The sequence below is a fragment of the Stegostoma tigrinum genome, chromosome 8 (assembly GCF_030684315.1).
Source record: "Stegostoma tigrinum isolate sSteTig4 chromosome 8, sSteTig4.hap1, whole genome shotgun sequence".
Classification (NCBI taxonomy): Eukaryota; Metazoa; Chordata; class Chondrichthyes; order Orectolobiformes; family Stegostomatidae; genus Stegostoma; species Stegostoma tigrinum.
The window spans coordinates 64067684-64093284 of record NC_081361.1 but is presented as its reverse complement, the minus strand read 5'-3'; the positions used below and the strand labels follow the sequence as shown (position 1 = coordinate 64093284).

General features: G+C 39.5%; 1 protein-coding gene across 4 annotated transcripts; it reads right to left on the bottom strand.

The window, feature by feature from the left end:
* Window positions 1–4018: 4018 nt before the first annotated feature.
* Window positions 4019–25590, bottom strand: btf3l4 (basic transcription factor 3-like 4). 4 transcript variants are annotated; one of them, XM_048540029.2, is made up of 7 exons: window positions 25462–25573; window positions 24989–25092; window positions 24755–24818; window positions 19327–19440; window positions 18403–18604; window positions 12712–12771; window positions 4019–4409 (listed from the first exon to the last, which is right to left on the bottom strand). In XM_048540029.2, the coding sequence occupies exons 2-7, from the start codon at window positions 25009–25011 to the stop codon at window positions 4363–4365; spliced, it is 510 nt and encodes a 169-aa protein (XP_048395986.1). In that variant the 5' UTR covers window positions 25012–25092; window positions 25462–25573; the 3' UTR covers window positions 4019–4362. The 4 variants fall into 4 exon arrangements, with proteins under 4 accessions (XP_048395986.1, XP_048395989.1, XP_048395987.1 ...); XM_048540032.2 differs by lacking the exon at window positions 24989–25092 and having other exon boundaries at window positions 25462–25590; XM_048540030.2 differs by lacking the exon at window positions 24989–25092 and having other exon boundaries at window positions 25397–25467.
* Window positions 25591–25601: the final 11 nt, after the last annotated feature.

Genomic DNA, 25601 nt, shown 5'->3' with positions numbered 1-25601 from the left:
CCATAACAAAGGATGATGTAGGAGCAGAATTAGGCCATTCAACCCATGAAGTTTCCTCATAACCCCCAATTTCCCTACTGATGAACAATCTTGCTACCTCAATCTTATCTCTATTTAATGACCAACCTCTTCAGCCTTCTGTGGGAAAGAATTCCACAGATTCACTACCCTGAAAAACCTCAACCTGAGCTACAAATATTCTCAAAACTCGCTAGAGGGCATAATCTCAGACTAGGGTGTTGCACACTTGAAAGGACACCACTTTGATTGGGACAACACATCCATCCTCGGACAAGCCAAACAGAGGCACACACAAGAATTCCTAGAAGCATGGCATTCCAGCCAGAACTCCATCAACAAAACACATTGATTTGGAGCCCATCTACCATCCTCTGAGAAAAAGAACAAGAAGTGACACCACCACAGGAAATGACATCACCAACCCAAGGAAACCTGAACACAAATAGAAAGCGGAACATAACACCAGCGCTTCATCGGAGGCTCACTGATGATGTTCCCTAGAATGGTGACGAAATGGCTGAAAACTAACCTTCCAGCTCAGCAAGCAAACTTACATCTATTATGCCCTCTGGTCAGAGACACTCTCACAAGACAAAGTAGCCCCTCCACATCTACCTTACTGCTAAGGATCTGCCATTTCTTTATTCCCATTATGAATTCTACTGACAGTGTCTACAATTTCATTTCAGTCAAACATTTTTACCAATATTCCTAAGGAAGCTTTTAGATTTGTTTTTAGCTAGATTGCCTTTATGTTCTATTCCTCCCTTCCTTATCAGTTTCTTGGTCCACCTTCGTTGTATTTGATAAATCCTCCCAATCCTGAGAATTACTGCTTTTTCTGGAAACCTTATAGGCATTTTCTATTCATACTACACTGTACTGAATTTGGTTTGCTATGGTTGGCTAACCATTTTAGAATTTGAAGGAATGTACAATTGCGAGGTCATGTAACAATTTTTAAAAAGATTATACATTACCTACATACAGTCATGCCTGATAACGTTTCCTTGGTCCACTTCAATTTGTGCCTCATTTCATTATTCAAATGTAACACCCGTGCTTTGGAGCAAACTAATTCACTAATATGTCAGTTACTTAGCTGTGGGGAGAAAAATGGAATTTGCAACTGATATCAATTTATCTATTTGCTGCACATTAGCTCCTAATGTGATTGTATACATATACATAGGGAAGGTTAAGAATGTCTTCAAAGTCAAATAATTTGCCACTTGCCAAAGGTTATAAGCAAGTAATGTCCAGTTTGGAAAGGTATTGGAAGTTGACCAATTATAGGGAACTCTTCTACAATAAACAATGCACCATCTTCACAGAAGAAAAAAAATCCAGTACGACATTTATTGGTGTTTTAACTGTCTTATTGCAAGATTTCTACGCTCAGCATAATACTGCTCAATAATGAAACAGTGATGCCTTCAAAGACTCTGACTGTCCTACAAGGCAGTAGCATTACAGCATTCAACTTAACAGCTTAATTCCATAGGATACAGATCTGTGTGCGTTACGTAGGAATGTTCCAAATTCAACCACTTGCGTGGCAGATGGGTGCACATAGTACTAATTGCATGCTGCATTTAGATGCAAGTGTAATATCTAGCCTCCCTATAAAGTTGCATGTATCACACAAGTAAATATCTTCACATGCACCTTGTCAATGAACAAGGCATGGCATATGTTCCCTGACTGAGGAAACACTTTTCTTACAATGATGCTACATTGTCATATTTCAGGTGACGTTAAACCAGGATTTCTTGTACCCGAGGCAAAATATTTCCTACCAAAATTGAAACAGGGTATCTCTCTGCTGTCCTAGCTCATATCCAGTTGTCAACTCTTGCAGTACTCCCTTGGAATGAGGACACTTAGCACAGAATTCCCGAGTAGGGAGGGAGACAGAAGAGCTTGCAAGTTAAGAGTTGTGTGAAATCAGAATAGAGTCAGTGAAAGGCAAAGGAGGTGGTAAAGAAAAGGCTAACAGAGGGGAAAAAAGATCTTAAAAACAAAAATCAAACAGTGGCAGTCATTTGTTCGTGCTCTTATGTCTTGGTTTCACATCACCCATTTTATTTCGAGGCCAACTACACCTTTGTGAAATAGGGAATGCCATTGTAGGTAGTCCAATGCACTCTTCCCAGATGTTAAGTAAAATTCCTAAATTGTCCTATGTTGTTTGATCACTCATGAGCTCCAAGTAGAGAGGGGAGTTTGGAATGAAAATATTTGCCATTCTGATGTTATTGCCTGCACATCTATCATTGAATACCATCAATACACATGAATTATCCAATTTCCTCTCTAAAACTGTGTATATGCAGCTTTCAAAAGACTGCAGTTTAATAAAATTAAATGGCTGCAATCCGTTTTGGTACATGCAAAGGATGTGGAAGGCAGTGCACGTGATAAATGCAAAGTAAATTAACAATGTTTATTAGAATAAACCATGAACAATGAGTTTTACTGTCATTGTTAAGGTAAACCTTCATGTAGATGTAGCCAATTACATCAAAATGCCATATTACCAGTAGTTTGTAGGAAGTGATTGCTTTTTGTTCTTCAGCTACCATATGACGAGAGATGATAATGCAATGGTAGACGTTAGGAAGCCACAATAAATTACACAATGAATCAAAGTAAAAAAATAAACTTACCTTACAGTGTGGAATGAAATAAGGCTGGAAAACAAAACTGATCAACTAAGAAACACCATTCTGCACCAAAACAAAGCTAGGATTTTGCAGGATGATGTAAACTGTTGTGACTGATCACAATACAACTTGCAAAATATGAACATATGTTCAAGCACAAGATCCTAGATTCATTCAGGGAACTGGTTCTTTATAAAATTATAATTCATGCTTGTTTAACCTAATCTATTTAAAGCCATGTACAAAAACCAAAGTTGATTTTAGCCCAACCAAAAAATCACAACTGGTTTTGCATATATGTGTCATGGATTTGAGGCTGGTATAGTTTAGAAATCTCAAAGAGTTCTCATATGTTAACAAACCTTAGATTATGACCGTATGGACCACACCGGGAACTAACTTTCTCACATCACAAAGGCACTAACAATTATCTTCTATTCAATTACAAAATCTTACAACCTGTTGATTACCAGCTTATATTAAATGAGACAAAGCTTGTAAAAAGATCCAAGATCAATATATTGATGCAATTCTTATACACAGCTACAACCCCAGTGGGTTGGGAACTGAAACAACGATTGCGATTATTTAATGGGCAAAATGCAGAGTTGTTAAATGATGAATTTTATTCAATTAATATCCATCATTACACTATCAGTTCTGCAGTCTTATGTTTAACGGTAAAACCTTAAAATCCCACAGTTGGACCAAATAATCTGGCATTTTTACAAGATGTAGGATTTTCCCTATTTCATTCTGTAAATGTACTGTCTCAAGTTGATTGCCAACAGGCAGACAAATTGAGTTCAACCTCCACTTTACAACTGGGTCTACTCCCTGTATTAGAAACTATACTGGAGATACCAATCTTAACTGCATTTCTAGGATGCTAAATATAAGGTAAGAGTAGCTAACTAGGCACAACATTCATGCCCTCCATGATTCAATCAAGCAAAGCCCTGTTTTCACACGAAGAACGGCAAAATAGAATTTTCCAAAATTACATTCTCTGTAAAAACGAGGCAGAATTATAATTATTTGGCAGCGTTTCAATCCACAACCTTGTTACAGCCATATTGTGTGGGTATGCCAAGAGGAACACCATTGCACATTTTCAACCGTTTTGAGATGGGTAGGTGTGATACAGTCTCAGAATAGATTTGCAATCATCTCTGTCACTAACACTGGTACTTGGTAAGAATGCAATTGGGAGGATCATAAGTTCAAAATACCCTCTTCACCAGATAAAATGAAAATAAATGAAGCTTCATTACAGTCCAATTTAATGAAATGAACATTGAAATGAAAGATACACAATGTACGACAAGGAGTTACTCAATCTATTTTATTTGCATGTCATGAGGAAAAACCTTAAATAAGACTTCTTCGCCAGCTTGTCCACGACTGTGTTTACAACCTATTCAGGTTGCATTTTAATGAAATCTCAATGTCTTACAAACTTCAGACCAAAGGATTCTCTTTCGAAGTGCAAAATGCAAACAAGTGATTTCAACCAATTGAAAGATGCTGAACATTCAGCATCATTAAAATATAAAATGCCTTAGTTCACTGTATTTGCAAACTTGTGATTTTTCACTTTTAATATAGTAAAACTTTGGAATAAGTTTCCTTGTTGGTACAGTCTTTATCCAAGTCTATGGTGTGCCAGCAGCTTTTAGTTGGCTTCATTCTTTGATGCTTCATCAAAATTTTCAACAAGATCTGCATAAACAAGTTTAAATACAAGTTTACAGTGAAACTATTGCACTATTTACTTATAAAAAAATTTCCATCCAATTTTAACAGGTCAAAGTATAAACCGTTCAAATTATTAGTAGAGAATTATCAACAGCTCCAAAGACTGCAGCATCAAATCTGTAATAGGAGAATGTTAAAATGTCGATTCTAAACCTTATTTATTCCAAATATTTTACTACAGCTTACCACTGTGCCATCTAGCAACTTCTTTCAATTGTCAATATTACTTGACAGCATTCCTTCGAAGGACTGGCACGAGGGGAAGACTCAGATGCAGTACTAACAGTGGATGTTATGCAAGTGCAGAACGAAAAAAAAAGAGAAATATACTGTCTTTAAAAATGTTTCAATGGCAACTCCAGAAGGATGCACAGTAGGTCAGTGCTGATTTGTGGAAAGGAAAAAAAAAATCACCAGTTCAGGCCAATTTATCAACAAGTCAGACTGACACGACATGAGTCGTTCATATTCTCAGTTACCAAATATTTAGGAATGGCAGAGGGGGAAAAAAAAGGGCCATTGGAATACTGAAAAGGTTGATGATATTGCAGTTTTAAATTGAACTGATTTAGTATTTGTCAGCGGAAGATCATGGGAATGTTATATTGTTGACAGTTTACTTGATTTTATTTACATACCTCCAAAGAAGCAAAATAGGCTACCAGATTTCAAACCTGTGGGACGAAACTAATACCCCAATACAGACTGGGATAAACTGTGGTAAGGGAAGAGGAAGGGAAATATCTGAGATGGGAGGAGTGCACGAGAGAATATTCTCAAATCAATAAACTTCTAGTTCAACTAGGAAGCAACCAGTTTTAAACTGGGTTCTGTGAAATAGGTACAAGTTTACTACAACAGGAGATAGTCCAGAAAACAGGAACAAAAAATTTAATTCTTGCTAAGCTAAGAATATATCCAAGTTAAAAATGTTCAACTAGGTCAGAATCAACTTAAGAAGGAACCTAACACACAGAAAGATGAATCCAAAATAAAGCAATAACCAAGCAAATGAGCACATTCAGCAAATGAATGAGGTATATTCCTTTAATGTAAAGGTAGAATAATCAAAGCTCATGAGACCGGCAGAAGAGGAAAAAAAGTTTAAAAAAAAAGGAGACACATCATTGAGGAAGATCCACATTTGCTCAGCACTTGCTGCATATCTTTTCCTGTTCATTCACTGGATTTGGGCATCATAGCTAGGCCACCATTTACTACCCAACCAGAGTTGCACTTCAGTGCTGGGAGTTGCCTTCTTTAAAATCTGCAGTCCATTTGGTATTGGTCAACTTTCAATGCAAATAGAAAGGGCGTTCTAGAATTCATTAACCAGTGACTGGTGATTATTTTCAGGCTCAGATGATGAATGGCCCGGACAGAGACTTGCAGATGGCGGCATTCTCATATCCACTGTTATTGTCCTTTTAGATGTCAATGGTCATGGGTCTGGAAGGTGCTGTTAGATACAGCTTGGTAAATGTTTGCCACGTAACTCGCAGATGCTGAAGATCTTAAGCATCGCTCAAAGGAGAGAGTGAATGTTTGTGGATGTACAGCCTTTCAAGCTGTTTGCTCTGATCTGGACAGTGTCAAGCTTGAATGTTGCTGGAATCCAAGCTGAGTGTCAATAAGCAGGTTATTGCGTGGCAAGTGCTGCTTGATAGCAGTGTTGATGACACCTTCCATCACTTTACAAATGAAAGACTACAAAATAGTGAGACAGTAATTGGCTGTGTGGGATTTGTTGTTGTGTACAGCATATACGACACCAATTTTCCATGTTGTCAGAAATTTCCATGTTGTCAGAAAGCTATGTTGTAACTGTACTGGTACAGCTGGCACATGGCTAGCTCTGGAACAGATCGCCTGTACTATTACCAGAATGTTGTCTGGGCCTGTAGCCATTATTGTATCAAGTGTTTCTCTAACTGTCTCTTGATATCATGAGCAATGAATCACATGGGCTGAAAATTAGCGCCAGCAATGCTGGGACCATTTTCTCTAATACTGATTCACAACGTGATTGGTGTTGCATAGGCAAGTATTCATCCCTAATTGCAAGGAGGCAGTTAAGAGTCATCAACATTGCTGGGGTCTGGAGTCACAGGTCGGCTCGACCAGGTAGAAACTGCAGTTTCCTTCCCTAATGGACATTAGTGAACCACCAACAGATTCATGATCATCATTTGACTTGAAATTCCAATTTCATTTTAGTCCATTCAAATTCTTCCATCTGCGATAGCAGGACTCAAACCCAGGTCCCCAGAACCACTACCTGGAATTTATCTCTGGATTACTAGCCTAGCAATTAAGCCAATAGGCCATCAATTCCCACCACCAGGTGGGGCACAGATGGATCATCTACTCAGTGCAACTTATTCAAACTGTTTCAGCCTTGTCTGAATTATGCAGGGCTTTCCCACTGGGGGAGAGGGATATTTGTGGATCCATTTCCTTCTCCAGTAAATTGTTTAATTGTCCAAAACCATTTGCAATTGTCTGTGGCAGGACTGCTGAACTTACATCTAATTCACTGTTTGAGGAATTGCTTATCTCTATCATGAGCTGTGTATCATGCAAGTAGTCCTGTTTTGTATTTTCACCAGATTGACACTTAAGTTTTAGATATACTTGGTTCTGCTTCTGACATGCCCGCCTGCATTCTACATTGAACTGGGGCTGATTACAATACCAGCAAGTCAGGGGAAAGCAGGAATATTCAGGGCCATGGGAGTGCAGATTGTGCTTGGAGAACAATTTGGCTGCTGCTGATGGACCCTCAAGGCCTCACAGGGGCTCAGTCTTGAAGTGCCTGATCTCTTTGCAGTGGAGAGCGGCGCGAGCCGGGTGGACGTGAGGTCAGGGCAGAGAGGCAGTTGGGAAGCTAAGTGAGTGCTATTTAAGTACTTACCTCCAAGCCAGCCGGTCCTTTTTGCAGCAGAGTGCTATTTAAGTAGGTGTATTCTCAGCCCCAGGTCCTACACGGTAGGGCCTCCCTCCCACCCTCCTCCTTAAGATTCCAACGACTCACAGCAAACACACAAGGGCTGAGGGAAGTGCCTGGTGAGTGAAGTGCAAGTTTTCGGTGAAGAGGCTCAGTGAGGAGATTACACCACTGTTGAAGAGGGTGAAGACATGACTGCCAAGCTGATTCAGTGTGCTGCATGCATGATGTGGGAGGTTAGGGACACTGATGATGTTTCTGGCTCCTATAACTGTGGTAAGTGTGTACACATTCAGCTTCTGAAGGAGGCTGTTGCAGCACTGAAGAAAGAACTAGAAGACCTCAGGCTCATCCGAGAGAATGAGAATTTTCTGGACAGGACCTTCAGCAAGGTCACTACACCGAGGATACCTGAAGAGAGAAGGGGGACGTCGATGACAAAGGAAGACATGAATGAAGTACAAGTGACCCCAAGGGAAACACCTATTGTAAACAGGCTGACTGCCTTGGAAACCGCAGAGACAGACGACACTGCCAGTCCGAGAGGTGGGACAGGTCTGCGAGTCAAGAACTGCTGTAGAGGCAGAGCCGAGAAGTCAGACATCATGGAGAGCTGTGGTAATAGGGGACTCCATTGTGAGAGGGACTGGCAGGGGTTTCTGCGGGAACAGGCGATATTTGAGGATGGTGTGTTGCCTTCCTGGTGCCAGGATCCAGGATGTCACAGAGTGCAGAGAATCCTCGAGGGTGAAGGTGAAGACCCAGAGGTGGTGGTGCATGTCGGCACTAATGACGTCGGGAAGAAAAGGAGGAGCATTCTACAGCGGGACTTCAGAGAACTCGGAAGAAGGCTGAAAAGCAGGACTTCCAGGGTGGTTATCTCTGGTTTGCTTCCAGTTCCTCGGGCTGGAGAGGGCAGGAACAGAGAGATAATGGACCTGAACGTGTGGCTGAGGACTGGTGTCGGAAGCAAGGATTTAAATTCTTGGATCACTGGGCTATGTTTTGGGGTAAGAATAAGTTGTACAGGAGGGACGGTTTGCATCTTAATAATCGGGGAACCAGCTTTCTGGCAGGCAGGTTTGCCACTGCAACACAGGTGTGTTTAAACCAAGTGGGGGGTGTGTGTGTGTGTGTGTGTGTGTGTGTGTGTGTGTGTGTGTGTGTGTGTGTGTGGGGGGGGGGGGGGGGGGCAAACTGGAAATTTAAGAATGAAGTTAAAGGGAAATTGAGAATGAGAGGTGAAGAAGGTCTACAGAATCAACAGAGCAGAAAACTCAAGAAGAGATTGTACAGTATGGCCGAGTGAAATAAGGATTGATAGGAAGGGTGAGGGGAGAAACAAATTAAAAATATTATATATGAATGCACGAAACATAAGAAATAAGGTGGATGAGCTTGAGGCTCAGTTGGAAGTTGGCAAGTATGATGTTGTGGGGATAACTGAGACATGGCTTCAAGTGGACAGGGCCTGGGAAATGAATATTCAAGGCTATACGTGCTATCGAAAAGACAGACTGGTGGGCGGAGGGGGTGGGGTAGCCCTGTTGGTGAGGAATGATATTCGGTCCCTTGCGAGGGGGGACATAGAATCAGGAGGTAGAGTCAGTATGGATACAGCTGAGAAATTCTAAGGGTAGAAAGACCCTAATGGGAGTTATCTACAGGCCCCCAAACAGGAGTCAGGAGGTAGGGTGCAGGTTGAATCAAGAGTTGAAATTGGCCTGTCACAAAGGTATCACTACAGTTGTTACGGGAGATTTCAACATGCAGGCAGACTGGGAGAATCAGGATGGTACTGGACCCCAAGAAAGGGAGTTTGTAGAGTGCCTCCGAGATGGATTCTTAGAACAGCCTGTACTGGAGCCGACCAGGGAGGCAGCAATTCTGGATCTGGTGTTATGCAATGGACCGGATTTGATCAGGGACCTCAAAGTAAAGGAGCCATTAGGAGGTAGTGACCATAATATGATAAGTTTTAATCTGCAGTTTGAGAGGGAGAAGGGACAATCGGAAGTGTCAGTATTGCAGTTGAATAAAGGGAACTATGGAGCTATGAGGGAGGAGCTGGTCAAAGTTCAATGGTGCAAGACCCTCGCAGGGATGGCAGTGGAACAACAATGGCAGGTATTTCTGGATATAATGTAGAAGGTTCAGGATCAGTTCAAACCAAAGAGGAAGAAAGATCCTAAGGGGAGGCGGGGGCAGCCGTGGCTGACGAGGGAAGTTAAGAACTGTATAAAAATAAAAGAGAAGTAAAACATAGCAAAGATGAGTGGGAAGCCAGAGGACTGGGAAGCTTTTAAAGAGCAACAGCGGATAATTAAAAAGGCAACACACTGAAAAAATGAGCTATGAAGGAAAACGGCCCAAAAATATAAAGGAGGATAGTAAAAGCTTTTTTAGGTATGTGAAAAGAAAAAAAATGGTTATGACTAAAACTGGGCCCTTGAAGTCAGAAACGGGTGAATTTATTATGGGAAACAAGGAAATGGCAAATGAGTTGAATGGGTACTTTGCATCTGTCTTCACTAGGGAAGACACAAGCAATCTCCCAGATGAGTAGTGGCAGGAGGACCAAGGGTAATGGACAAACTAAAGGATATTTATATTAGGCAGGAAATGATGTTGGATAGACTGTTAGGTCTGAAGGCTGATAAAGTACCCTGGGATGCAGACCATCAGGTCACGGGGACTTAAGGAGATGGCTCTGGAAATTGTGGACGCATTGGTAATTATTTTCCAAGATTCTATAGATTCAGGATCAGTTCCTGCGGATTGGAGGGTGGCAAATGTTGTCCCACTTTTCAAGAAAGGAAGGAGAGAGAAAACAAGAAATTACAGACCCGTTAGCCTCACATCAGTGGTGGGAAAGATGCTGGAGTCAATTTTAAAAGATGAAATTATGACTCATTTGGATAGCAGTAACAGAATAGGTCAGAGTCAGCATGGATTTACGAAGGGGAAATCGTGCTTGACTAATTTTCTGGAAGTTTTTTGAGGATGTATCTATGAAGATGGATAAGGGAGAGCCAGTGGATGTAGTGTACCTGGACTTTCAGAAAGCCTTTGATAAAGTCCCGCATAGGAGATTGGTGAACAAAATTAGGGCACATGGTATTGGGGGCAAAATACTGGGTTGGATTGAAAATTGGCTGGCTGACAGGAAGCAGAGAGTAGTGATAAACGGGTCCCTTTCGGAATGGCAGGCAGTGGCCAGTGGTGTATCACAAGGTTCAGTGCTGGGACCGCAGCTGTTTACAATATATATTAATGATATAGACAAAGGCATTAGAAGTAATATTAGCAAATTTGCTGATGACACAAAGTTGGGTGGCAGTGAGAAATGTGAGGAGGATGTTATTAGAATACAGGGTGACTTGGGCAGGCTAGGTGAGTGGACAGATGCAGTTTAATGTGGATAAATGTGTGGTTATACACTTTGGTGGGAAGAACAGGAAGGCAGATTACCATCTCAATGGAGTCAACTTAGGTAAAGGGGAAGCACAACGCGATCTCGGTGTTCTTGTACATCAGTCAATTAAAGCAAGCATGCAGGTACAGCAGGTAGTGAAGAAAGCTAATAGCATGCTGGCCTTCATCACAAGAGGAATTGAGTATAGGAGCAAAGGGGTCCTTCTGCAGCTGTACAGGGCCCTGGTGAGACCATACCTGGAGTATTGTGTGCAGTTTTCGTCTCCCGATTTGAAAAAGGACATTCTTGCTATTGAGGGAGTGCAGCGTAGGTTCACGAGGTCAATTCCCGGAATGGCGGGACTATCATATGTTGAAAGATTGGAGCGACAGGGCTTGTATACTCTCGAGTTTAGAAGGATGAGAGGGGATCTGATTGAGACGTATAAGATTATTAAGGGATTGGACACTGTGGAGACAGGAAGCACGTTTCCACTGATGGGTGAGTCCAGGACCAGAGGACAGTTTAAAAATAAGGGGTAGGCCATTTAGAGCAGACTTGAGGAAAAACTTCTTCACCCCGAGTGTGGTGGACATATGGAATGCTCTGCCCCAGAAGGCAATGGAGGCCAACTCTCTGGATGCTTTCAAGAAAGAGATAGACAGAGCTCTTAAAGATAGTGGAATCAAGGGTTATGGGGATAAGGCAGGAACAGGATACTGATTGTGTATGATCAGCCATGATCATAATGAATGGTGGTGCTGGCTCGAAGGGCCAAATGGCCTACTCCAGCACCTATGGTCTACCCCATTGACTCACAGTGACAGAACATGATGGAAAACATTATCATTAAGACATCAGGACCTCATCTCCACAAAGTCTGTGTGATAGTCACTTTTACCAATAGCATTGACAATAGGTATATTTTTGCCAAGCAGATCACTGAGAATGAGGTCAATCTTAAAAAGTTGCCCAAAGAAATTTGTGGTTTGATGTCTGTGGTGCAGATTTCCCATTTCCCAACAGTCTTTCCATCTATATAGGATCTCCATGGATAGGAGACTCAAAGAGAAAAAGCTTTTTCTTTGAACCTGAAGTAATACGTAACCAAATCAAGACAAGTTCATTTTTTTCCAATAACTGGTCTGCAGAGAGATGATTCAAAAGCAGGAGCATGGATGTTTTGCTGCAATTGTAGAAGGCCTTGGTAAGATCATACCTGGAGCAGCGTGCAATGTTTTGGTCTCCTGACAATGACTGCATTCCAAATAACACAAGTAACATGTGACAGACAGAGCAAAAGTGATCATATAACCAAGGGATCAGACCTAAGCTTTGCAATCCTGCCACATTCAGTTACAAATGATAGGGGACAGCTAAACAACCAACTTCAGAAATATCCCAGTCCTCAAAAGATGAGGAAACACAGCACAGATGACAAAGCTGAAGGACACGCAACAATCTTCCGTCAGAAGTGCCAAGCGAATGATCTATCTCAATCTGCGCCTGAAGTTCCCAGCCTTACATATGACTGTCCTCAGCCAATTTAATTCTCCACATAACATCAAGAAACAGCTGAATGCTCTAGATATTGCAAACATTAGGGTCCCCAGGAAATTTTCCACCAAGAGTACTTAAGAATTGTGCGCTAGAACTAACCGTGTCTGTGCTCCAGTGCTAAATGCCCTAAATCAAGTTGTGCTCGTGTAGCTACAACACTGGCATCTAGCGATGATGTGGAAAATTGCTGGGTATATCCTATTCACAAAAAAAAAGGTTAACAAGACAAATCGAACAGTCAATCACAACCCTGTCAGTCTACTATCAAAGCGAAGGAAATAATCATCGACAGTGTTATAAAATAAGAATCAGGTTGCAAGATTAAGACTAAACTATCACTCTACCTGGGACGTCATCATCTTCTTCATCAATGTCTTCAGGTTTGGGCGTTTTATTATCCAAAACTAGATTAAACAGAAAATAAATGGTTTAGATCAGTACCAAAAATGTACACTTCCCAAATTATAACACCTTTACAACATGCCATTACGAAAAGGTCCAAGTGTTTTGATGAAACATAACACTATATTTCTATATTACTTCAAATTTAGTTAAAGACATGCACTACATCCAGAAAACTATTATTAAAAACATTTCATGACACAAACTGATTTATATTCTACATAGATTGTGACAATATAAACGTAAAACTGCAAGGTACAAGTTTAAGAGATAGTGGCCAATAAATAAGGCAGTAACAGATCAATATACCCCAAATATATTTACACAAGGAAATTCAATTTCCATGCCATCCAGTCAAATTCATACACAACAAATTGACATGAAAAGGAATTATCTGAATTGTTATCACATTTCTGACCATAGGAGTGTGCTGTGTGCAAACTGGCCACTATATTTTCTACATTATAAAATCAACGATGCTTCAAATGCACATCAGTGGCTTTGAGGCACCTAAAAAGTCCCAGTTTGTGATAACAGGTTACTAAAATCAATCCATTTTCCTTCTTATTTTAAAATCATGCTAACTGTGTATGAGCATAAACAACTAAATCACACTTCATCCACTGTGCTGAATTCCAGAGCACAGAAGGAAGGTTTCTTCTAAGCAAAATTAGTCTTATCCAATTCAAAGCTACACAGATGCTGTCTTTATTTGTGACCCTTAAATACTTAAATTGTTTTCATATTAAACTTGTTGTGGATTTAACTGCTAGAACTTTTTTTAAAAAACATAGAACGTTGCATGTAATAAAATGCATTAAAAAACCTTAAAACTTTGGTATGAACATTACAACATGTAGAAGTTGAATTTTGGACTACTTTTTAGGCTCCAAGTCAGAGGTGACTTTTACATGGGTCACGTTTGAGGGATTTACATGCATGCTTGATTGAACCGAAAACTATCAACTGGTTGCAACACAAGAGAGTGATAGAGACCAAAGAATTTACACTCTAATTATTCATGTTCAGATTGTGAATGAACAAAAATAACGTGAACATTAAAAAGCAACAGTTTCATCATTATCTAGTAAACAATTTCATTAATAATTTCATAAATTGATAATAAATTAACTGGCATCAGGGATTATACATGGCCTCAAATTTTTGGCCCTGGAAGAAAATTGAGATATTTAGGCCAAAGATCATGAGGCCAACATTTATACAAGTATAATTTTCATATGAATATAATGGCAACTTAAATGCATGAACTCCGTTGCTTATCCACCAATGAAAATACTACATCTCAAACAAACCTTCACAACTTAGAACTTGAATATTACATCCCCTAACATTCTCCATGAAGAGAATTCTTCAATTCAGAAATTCCCAGATTTTGGCAGTCTGTTCTTCATCTCAAGTCTTTCATCCTTACTATCCCAAGGAATTTCTGTACCTGCTCCACTGGTACTTAAGACAGAGATTGAGATGTTAATGGGTTCACATCCCATGAATTTTTATGCTCCTTCTCTTCTCATACAGGGGTACGTGAACATTGTCTGAACTTCCTGCCCGAATAGCATCGGGTGTGTAACATATATAGGGGTGTGAAACGTATGTAAACACAAAAAGCATTAAGCTCTGTAATCTTTATGGCTCTACCCACACTGCTGCCTACCCCTGTTTCTGCTGAAATGGCCAGGTCATTGACCTTTGATCAAGCCAGGCAGTTGTCACCACATGAAATCGCAACCTGTTATCATACACTTGGTGACAATCAAAGCTGTATCCTGTTCTCAGATGTAGTAACATGTATCTGCCAATTCCAAGCGTATAAAAGCAGGGACTGTCCCCTGTTCAGGGAGAATCGCTCACAATACTCAGTACTCTGAGCCGGGTTGCGTACAGCAATCCTCTGAAGCTTGTACTTGCTTTATAATAAAGGATTGCGTTTTTGTAACCGGGTCACTGTCTTGCTCTTGCATCAAGTTGGTGAGGGTCTCTGAAAAACGAACCTATGATGATGACTGGTTTAGGGGTGTGGATGGTGGTGGGGTATACTTTTATCCCTGGCAAGCAATGGGGCCTGAATTAGTGAAAAACATTTAAGACTCAGTCAGGCATTTTTTTTAAATTGCCAAGGGAGTGGATGGTAATAGGTGACATAGGTAGGCAGGTGCAGCTGAGAACAAGACCAGATCAATCTTGATCTTGTTGAAAGGCAGAGCAAGCCCAATGGACACAGTCATCTACTCCTAATTTCTTAAGCAAGTTGTGTACATCTCCAACATTTTTCTCACTTGTATCTAGCCTGGAATCTTACTCATTTAAAAAAAGTTTGTTTGTAACTGTAATCTCTATCTTAAATTCCACATTTCATGTACTGCCCATTTCTGCATCCCTTACTTTATCGGAATGGGGTTGAGGTAGAAGGTCAATCATACTTGTGTTGAACAGGAAGCAATTTTATTCAGTTCGACAGCCTACTATTGTAATTTTCCTAATGTCATGGAGCAGGTATTCAGACTCCTTGGGATAATCAGTCAACAAAGAAATTGGATTACACAGCTATTGCACAAACTTGGTGCATCCCACACCCTTGACTATCAGTGCAGTACTCTTCAGCTGCCCTTGCTCTGGAAATTTAGGCAAATGACTACTATGCAAAAAGATTTCACAAACATCAATGAAATAAATGACGAGACCATCGATTTTGGTGATATTAGTTCAGAAAGAAATTCTGGTCATCACACCGGGAGAAATTTGCTGTTCTTTAAACCCTGCCATTGCATTTAAATGACAACAGCCAAAGTCTCTGCAGAGGTGGTGATAACTTAGAGCTCAAGAGACAAGTTACCCCTGAGCTCAAGATTCCAAAATCTATTTCTCCACATTGCATTTGTTATCATATCTACCCCTCTTATTTTAAGATCTCACTAAACATAATCCTCTTCAGCCTGTCACATCTCCATTGCTTCTTCTATCAATCAGCTCAAATCTGCACACACTCATTCTCAATCCATGACCATCTGAAAAAGGTGACTTTCAAGGTACACGAAGTTCTCATCATATTGGTATCACATTATCCCAATGTTAACTACTCCTGAAGGGCAACATTTTCACATATGGGGCATTGCATACATGAAATGACCTGCCAGAGGAAGTGGTAAATGCAAGTACAGTTACAACATTTAAAACACATTTAAGTGGTAAGTGAATTGGAAAGGTCTAGAAGCATATGGGCCAAATGCAGGCAGTTGGGACCAGTTTAATTTGGGAAACTTGGTCGACACGGATGAGTTGGACTGAAGAGTCTTTTTCCGTGCTGTTATGACTCTATATTCCAGAGTCCCTTCTTCCTGGCGAGTGGAACGTGTCTACCACTGACAGGTATGAATTTTGTTTTATAAACCTTTAAAGGCAGACAGATTCTCACATACAGAATTGAAGAAATTAAAAAAAAAATGAACAGCAACACTGCTGCAATACAAATTGTAAATCACTATATTTATGGTGGTTAATTTGGTTTTGGTATGGAATTGACTAAGACTAAAGTTTTCCATCTAGCTGGTGAGTACTGCCCAGATCAAAGGGTAGCTTAACTTTGAGGTGAATAGCCACTGACAGATAGATTGTCAACAGCATGAGGGTTTGTTGGATTCCAATCTGGATTTTGTGGCCGTTGGTCTCAGATTTCCCACTCAAGATCGCTAGATTTCTTTATGCATGATTTTGATGAAGTCGTCTCTTGGTCATTCAAATTTTTACAGCTCAATCCACACAGCCTTACAATTTATTATGATTATTGCTTGTTGATGTGGAAATGACAGCAATGGGCATGTTGACTGCAGTACATGAAGAACTTCCCAGAATTCACCCTAAATCTATCCTTTTGCAGTTTACATGTCGTTTTTTTTATTACATTTATAGTTTTACTCCCAACTCAACGGACTTCCTCAAACAAACGCCTGTAAATAACTTTTGCCTTTTAGAAAATGATTCAACAGTTACCCAATACAATGAGTTTAACTAAGGCTTGTGTGGGTAATTTCTACAAGCTGTGGTGCAAGACTTCGTACTAGAACACCAGTCGCTCAGTAAGAATTCAGCAAGCTTGGTCAGAAGAATATCTCACACAACCCACAAATTCAATCTTATCCATTGTTATCCTATTCATTCATTTCTAGCAATCCTGTCTTTCCTAATTTTTTTGGCTTAATGTCTGTCTTTTCTGAAGTTTGTTTGATTTATTAGCACTAATCTATACTTTTCCAGAATCTTACTGTATTTACTTTAATGATCAACTTTTCTTGTACTTTCTTTCATGTGAAAATGTAACCAGGTGCTATTTCCTTGATATTTCCCCAAGTAAGCTACTTACACAACTTCATTTCCCAAATTATGAATCAGTGTTATTGCGATCTTTGTAGTAAACAATCCTGGATCCTACCCACAACCTCACAATTTTGCCAGATAAGTATAATTTTTACACTGATCCATCTCAGGCTTTAGGGTTTATAATGGATCCACTGTATCGGCATTTTCTTTTATTGCTTTCATCATTCCTTAATTTTCTTCCTTTTTGTGGCTTAAAATAAACTCTTAATGGAGTAACAGTCCAGTTAATTCTAATTATCCAAATTTTATTTCATATTCCTAACAAAACTATCTACAGGTTTTAATGTTATATTTGAATCTTTGTTCTAAAACTACCACCCCTCTGAAATACACTGTAGCCAGTAATACTCAGGTCCTAGGGCCTAGCAACCTAAGCCAGTGTGAAAATTTACATGATATTGTACGTTGAACCCATACAAGACTGCAAATACCAGCAGCATAGATGAACAAATTGAGAATTAAAGTTAGTTTTTCTTTGATCCAGCTGGTAAAAAAGAACGCACATACATGAAGACTTAAAAAAAATCCTCATTCCATTTATGACAAATTTTTTAGCTAAGTGATTGCATTCTTGGCTGAATAAAAACTACATTAGAGTTGAGGTGTAACAATCCAAGCTGACACTGCAGCACAGTGGTGACATAATGCTACATTACTGGAGGTACTGTCTGCTATATGAGACAGTAACTTGTTTTATCTGCTCTCCCAGATGGATGCAAGAGATGCCTTGGCACTAATGTACAGATGAGGAGCTGCTCCCCAGAGCCACAGTCAATATTTATTCCTGAATGAACTTTATTACAACAAATTATCTCACTCAGTTTTTGGGATTTGGCTCCATGCAGTTTAATCGCCATATTTCTTACCTAACAGTAACCACACTTAATATTTAATTGGTTGTGAAACATTTTGGGACATCTTTAGTTTGAAAAGGAGCTATAACTACAAATTATATATTTTCAACTTAATAATGTTCTCCAAAATTAATTCCAATAAATCTTCGATTTGTGATCCAGTGACCTAGCAAATATTCCTTGTTTACAGGTACAGTAGGTTGTAAATGGAATTATTTGCTTGTTCCATCTACACGCTAAAATTGTTCTACATAAGCAATACAAATACATATTCACACGAAGATACTCACACTATTTTCTTGGCTCTGATAACCCACTGCGCATGTTGTCATGCTACAGAAGAATGAAACACAAGCACAAATATGCAAAAGATCTTATTCATACCTTGCCGTGGCAACTGTTCAGCTAACTTTCTAAGACTTGTTAAACTGTCGGCTCCAAGCTGGCTCAGGATGCCAGGAAGCATTTCTGTGATCTGTTTTGTCTCAGCATGGCCGGTAATAGCAAAAGTATTGGCAGATAATGAGGCCTGTACTTTAGGATTATTGAAGTGAATGACCTGGCCATCATCCTTAATCATATTCACCTGTTCAGGACGAAATAGAAATATTCATAACATGTGTCATTCATCTGAATAAATATTTTCAATGTAGTATTAAATAGCAACTTTAATAGTGTCTCTTAGAGGAATCAGCTCATGAACATGGTTGTTTAAATTTTCATCCCTCGATCCGAAAACAGAGACCCACACTGTTGTGCGGTTTAACGTTAGCAGCTTCCATCACCCAAACCAACTGGTTATGCTCAAGATCAGATAATAAGGGTTTATGTTATCAATCATAATACAGCAAAAGTGTCCTACTTTTTGGCATTTAATATCCACAGATTCATTTTTTTCAACTGTAGTTAGTGCACAAGTACTATTCGGATTTGGAACCATGGCACACATCAATCTGTTTTCGTACTGTTCAGATTAACAGTCTACTTCGCAAAGCTAGATAATGAGCTGTGACACCAATCCATTTTTACAAGTTTACAGAAGAACCAGACCATAACTTCCAAAAGAAATTCAGATGGCAGAAAAGAACTCAAAGTAGTTGCATTCATCCACCACGCAAGCTCCATGTTGGGAAGCAAAAAAATGCCAGCAACGTAATTAAAATGGAATCATGTCTCTCAAGAGAGAAACTGAAAATACAGTTTCTATTAGTGAAGCCAAATCACAAATAGATTTGAACTGACGTACAGAAAATTTTACAATAGATTAAGTGATCAAATAATTTAGTAAAAAAAATGCACAGTAGGTACCTCCTCAATTCCAGCAATATTATTGACTGCCAGTTTCTTCAGCGAGCTTTGCAATTTTTTATCATCAGCTGTAGCTGTTCTATGTACTACCTTCTTCTTTCTGCGAGCTGTACCCTGAAAATAAAAATTGTTTGCAAAGTTAACCAGCATGGCCAATTACTGGAAACTAGTCAAAGGAAAAGTATACTAAAAGGCTTCTTCCATTATTACAGCTTAAATATGAAACAGTTAATAAAACTAATGAGAAATATTTCTGTAGAATCCTATTAACATCAGCACATGACATTAAACTTCAATTAATTTGTAATAACACAAGAATACACAAATAGTTATCACTAATGCAAAGTTTAAACAGTATATTACTTCACATGAATGCAAAAACAGTGATAGATTACACATGAACAAGGCATGGTTTAAAAGAACTTGTTCTGTTAGTAATACAATTTTGTTTACTTTAATAGGCTAAACTCAGAGGCATTTTCCATTGCTGCTGTGACGAAACGTAAAACATGCATGATTTTTCTTCTCGAACGAAACAGCTAAAGACAGGTTGATAAAAAGCCAGTCAACCAAATTATGCAACCAAACTATTCTCATGTATTAACAACCATGATCTGTTGACTTAAAGTCATTATATAATTTCATTCAGCAGTGAAATGAAGCCAGAAATCAAAAAGCCATCCATGCACAAAACGTCATGCCTGCACTATGAAAGCTAAGAACAGTCCCCAGACACAAAAAGTATGATGAATGATAAATGGGTTAGATGTAAAATGCATAAATTAGTATAGTTATTGATAGCAATACTACAGATTTAAAACTGGTAAAAGAATGAATAACAGTGCAAAAGTCCTTTGGGTCCACTGTAAAATAATCTTACTTCATTTAAAAAGCTGTACTTCAATACTTGCAAGTTATTCCTAAAACTGGAATAGCACAATTTTATCAGACCTTTTGGTCAGAACAGTTTTGATGTAGATGCAGTATAATATTGGTAAATGAGAGGTTATCCACTTGGGAGCAAAAACAGGAAGGTAGAATATCTAAACAGCTATAAACAGAGAGGGGATGCACAATCAGACCTCATACCCAAGACAGCGAAGTTAAGCATGCAGGTGCAGCAGGCAGTAAAGAAGGCAATTTATATGTTTGCCTTCACACCAAGTAGATTTCAGTACAGGACCAACGATGTCTTGCTGCAACAAGAGATTTAGTGAGCCTACACCTGGAACACTGCTTTGGTCTCCCAACCTGAGGAAAGATGTTTTTGGGACAGAGATAATGCAGCAAAGGTTTAGCAGACCGATTCCTGGGATGGCAAGAGTGGCAATGAGGGGGGAACTGATTGGGTTAGGATTATATTTGCTGGTGTTCAGAAGAATGAGGGGGAGATCTCATTAAAACCTATAAAATCAAAGGGACTAAATGCAGGGAAGCTAACAAGGGGAACAAGAACCAGGGGCCACAATCTAAAAATGATGGGTAGACCAGATAGGAGTGAGATGAGGGGAATTTCTTCACTCAGAGTAGTGAGCCCATGGAACTTGATAGTAGTTGAGGCCAAAAATTGTATGATTTCAAGAAAGGGTAGGATATAGCACGTGGGACTAAAGGAATCAAAGGGTACAGGGAAAAGCAGGAATAGTCTACTGAGTTGGATGATCAGCTGTGATCATAATGAATGGCAAAGAACTGAAGAGCTGAATGACCTACTTCCACTCCTATTTTCAATGTTTTTGATTTATTATACACAGAGTAACTTTAAAGCGCAAAAGTGCAGACTTGACTCCTATTAGTTCATCTGCAATGCTGTAAGAAACTAATTTTACAAAGAGATGGATGTCTACTAAAGACGGAAACCTGCAAAAATTCATGGAAATTATGTTAAAATTTAGTTGTTAACAGGACATATTTAAAATGCCCAATAATTTATATTGTTATTATGGGTGTCTGCAGTGTATTGTAAAATAATGGGGTGAAAAATCCTTTTTAATACAAAATATAAATAGAGCTTAAGGTAAGGCAAACCTAATTCAGAAAATAAAAATTTCTACTTTTGACAGATCCCTTTTGATCAGAAATGTTAGTACAAAATTGGTGATCTACCTTGAAATCTGTCAATTTAACTTTCAGAAGGGAACTCACATTGTAATGCAATCATATATCATCAGTATTACAGCCGAAAGACACACAGTGCATCTTGCTCCTCACACATGCCCATGGCTGGGGTAGGAGTCCTAGCACTAACCAGTCTGCTTCACTCGTAGCACATTCTTCTGCCTGAAACAAACACTTCAACTGAGATAACAAGCTAAGAGCTGGATGAACACAGCAGGCCAAGCAGCAGGGAAGCAGGAAAGCTGAAGTTTTGGGCCTAAACTCTTCTTCTGAAAAATCTGTTTTTCTGAAGAAGGGTATAGGCCCAAAATGCCAGCTTTCCTGCTCCTCAGATGCTGCTTGGCCTGCTGTGTTCTCTTTCAAACAGTTCAACCGTGTGGAATCAAAGCCAAGCCAATGGAACTCTCAACTCTCAGCATTTTCTGATAGTCATCACTGATTAGTGATCAGGACTAGAAACTTTGGGTGATTCTATATGTCAATCTCTAGATGTGGAACAGAACATAGTCACACCAAAGAACACGCTTTTTGAACCAACCAGCAGACACACGAGTAAAAAAACCTCGAAATTAAATCCTCAAAAAATAATACTTTGTAAGATAACCATGATATGCACCACAAGATCTGATTGCAATGCTCACTCAAAGGCAACTTCCTTTTCACAGATAAAGTAGACATTTTATTCACTTATTGAGAATAAAATATAATGGTACTATGTAACAGCACTGACCTCATGTTTCAAGGTACCTGCCAAATGAAGGACAAATCTCCGTTCGAGTTGTCCACGTAGTGTGGCTTATTCCTGAAGTCAGAATAAAATTCCAACACCTGTTCATCTGTGTTTATGAGGAGTTGGGAGTGGAGGTAATTATACTTGAATAAAAAGGAAATAATTTCCTCCAAATTATCAGAATGTGAATGAAAAAAGAGCGATGTGTAAAGACTTCATTATTACAGGTCAAACTTTGAAGCTATTAATCAAACTAACCTAGGAGACTATTTATCGTTTTGTAGAATCCTACCATTGAAATCAGCTATTGTTCGTCATTACAGTAGGTTTTTTTTATTAACTGGCATCTATGAGACCAGCAGTGCACCGTTTGATCATGATGTCCACAGAATCAACAAAAAAAAACACTAAGTAATAGAAACGCAATGCAGGGAGTATACTCATCAATATTCTACCTTATTTACAGCATAAATCACTTAAAATAAGGTAATTTTGCCTTAAACAAAATATACCAGCCAAGAATTTTCTCACTCATACCCTCAAGCCAAGACTTGGACATTGTGGAGAATGTGATAATACAGTAAACCAGTACTTGAGGTATATAATTTTTATCAAGAATGCCAATAAAAAAAATTGCTGTAATTGAGAGAATGAGTGATAGATTTGTGATCTATCCTCAGTTGCCAAGCATCATCTGCAACTTGTGTAACTCCATGAAGCACATATGCTTCCATGATGCCTCTTCTGTCTACACGTAAAATAACCAGCTCGTTTTATTGGATGGTTTATTGTTACAAATCCCTTCAAACTTGCCAAAGCTGATCACATATAATGAATGGCTCTGAACTAAAGCATTCAGTCTGTATATGTAGCAACTATTGAGACCAGCAATGAAAATAAAGTTCTTCCCCCAGTTTAATGCTGTCAGTTGAGTAGGAACAGGGCATATGCTGCTCCGCAAAATTCAGTCATGCAATCTTGAATATCTGCGTGAAACAACCAAGCGCCGCCTCAGTTTAACATCCCATCTAAACGATTACTCTGTATAAGAGAGGGTAGCACTTCCGCAGTTCTTCATTGTAGCGTCAGGCCGAATGCACGTCAAAGCCATAACATTCTGACTAAAGAGGCTACGGACAAGCTTAATACTAAGGTTTCTTTTAAAGTGACGCTCTGAACTTGATATGGTACAAAAGGTTTACGCCTAAGGCAAGATCATATATGGTTAGGGCTAATATGTTAGCTTGGAGAGAGGACTGACCAAACATCAGGAAACCAAGAGTCAGGATAAATGGGCCTTTTTCTGGCTGGCAAGCTGCAACTCGTGGGCTACCTCAGGGTTCAGATGTCAGGGCCCACCTTTTTACAATCTACCCTTGCATCCAAGTCATCAATATAGAATGAACTGTAGCTAGATTTGCAGATGACACTAAAATAGATACTACAGTAAATTACAACGAAAAGGCACAACGTCATGGGCTGAAGGGCCCGTAAGGTGCTGTACTGTTCTATGTTCTATAAGAAAGAAAGAAAGAATCGGCAAATTAAACAGAGAAACTTCAAACTGCTTCGGTGCAACAAAGGGGGTGGGAATGAGGGGAGGTCTAGTTGTCAATGCGCAATGGTAATAAGGAGGGCAAATGATATTTTGGCATTTCTTGCTTAAGGGGTGGAGTATAGTCGGGAAATCTTAAAGTAATTGAACAAGGCAAGATTGCATCTGGAGTACGGTGTACACTTATGGTCCAGTTACTTGGAGACAAGTAAGTGTATTGGAGACAGTTCAGAGAAGCTTCATTACATTAATTCCAGAGACAAAAAAGCTTGTCTTATGAGGAAAGACAAGCAGATTAGGCCTATACTCAAGAGTTGATAAAGATGAGGGAGCTCTAATTGAGGAATACAAGATTCTAAAGGGAATTGACAAAGTACAAGTAGTGCAGACATTTCCCTTTGTGAGGCAATCTGGAATGTCACTTTAGGGCAAGGAGTGACAGATTTTAAGATGATGACGAGTTACTACTCTGAGTGTAGTGGATGCCAGATCACTGAATAAACTTAAGGAAGAGATAGACAGATTTTGAACTGGTGATGCTTTAAAGGGTTACGTGAGCAACAAGTCGATTGAGACCAATTGAGCCATGATCATAGCAAATAGTGAAAGAGGCTTGAGGGAATGAATTGCTTGATCCTGCTCCTCACTCTTCCGAATGCTGACAACTTGCAGAAAGGTTTCAAAATATAAGTCAATCTCAGCCAGGACCATAATGTATTCACGACACTTGTTTTCACGAGATACGGGCTCTCCACTTAATAATCTCTGCACACAGACTAAAACTGGGTGGTGACAAAAATACACTTGCCTTACAACAATCTAAGTCACAAGCACTGGCAAACTAATGTATTACTGTACTGCAATGACTAAGTGTTTTTCTAAAAGTACTTTATTGTCTGTAAAAACACCAGGACATCCTAAGGTCACAAAAGGCATTATTGAAATGCAACCCTCAACTGAAATGAGGAATAGGCAATAAGCAACATCCACGGTATTAAGTTATATTAATTAAACAAAAACCTCACCTTTCCTCCTATTCGGACCTGAGCCTGCAGTTTAGCTAATTTTTCCTGATTCATAGTGTTTACTCTGAGGAAGATAAAAAAATTCAAATTATCAATACTTGGATCAAAACTTAAATTACAAGTACGCAATAGAATCTATTCCCGTAAATTCAATTTGTGATTCTGGTCAAAATGTTAGTTATCAAGTAGTTTTATCACCCGTACACTCACGTCTAATCTTCTGTAAATTCTTACATTTTTTCATCATAACCCCGCATCAGTAGAGTAACACGTCCCAAACACCAAGTACAAATGGAAGGCAGATTGAAAACTTCAACTACACTCACGCCGTGTCCCTCCTAAATGTAACCAACAACAAGAATTCAGTCCGCAACGAACATGAAACGCGAATCTCAGAAAATGAGTGTTTTTCTCCGATCAGACACAGAACTAAAACACTCCGTCCACCCGGGCTCACAACAGAAGTCAGGATGCGGCCTAACCTCGTCCTGGCCTCTGAACAAGAACCAGCCACTAAATTTGCACAAACTGCCCGCTTCTAAAAACCCAGCTACCAAATACTTTTTACAAAAAAAATGCCCCAACCAAACGAATCGTTTCCCATCAATGCTTAAATCACTCGCACGCAGATTCCACGCCGACCTGATCAACGAGCCGACTGTCCGACGACTTACACTCTCAAAACTTTCCCTGCCCCACTCACAAACCTTATTATGTTTGCCCGGACCCAAAAGAAACACGCGGTGACCAAGATGGCGGCTATGGAAAGAGATGGAGGTCGGGAGGCAGTACGTAGCGCCCAGCGCGTCACCCCACACGTGACGAGACCGCTCGCGCTCGCACATGC

Coding starts and splice junctions, on each gene's coding strand:
- btf3l4 (XM_048540029.2), bottom strand. CDS start 25,011: ATGCGGGGTTATGATGAAAAAAT. Junction 24,819..24,988: donor CGGGGTTATGATGAAAAAAT/GTAAGAATTTAC, acceptor TATCTTCCTCAG/AGTAAACACTATGAATCAGG. Junction 19,441..24,754: donor AGGTCCGAATAGGAGGAAAG/GTGAGGTTTTTG, acceptor TTTTATTTTCAG/GGTACAGCTCGCAGAAAGAA.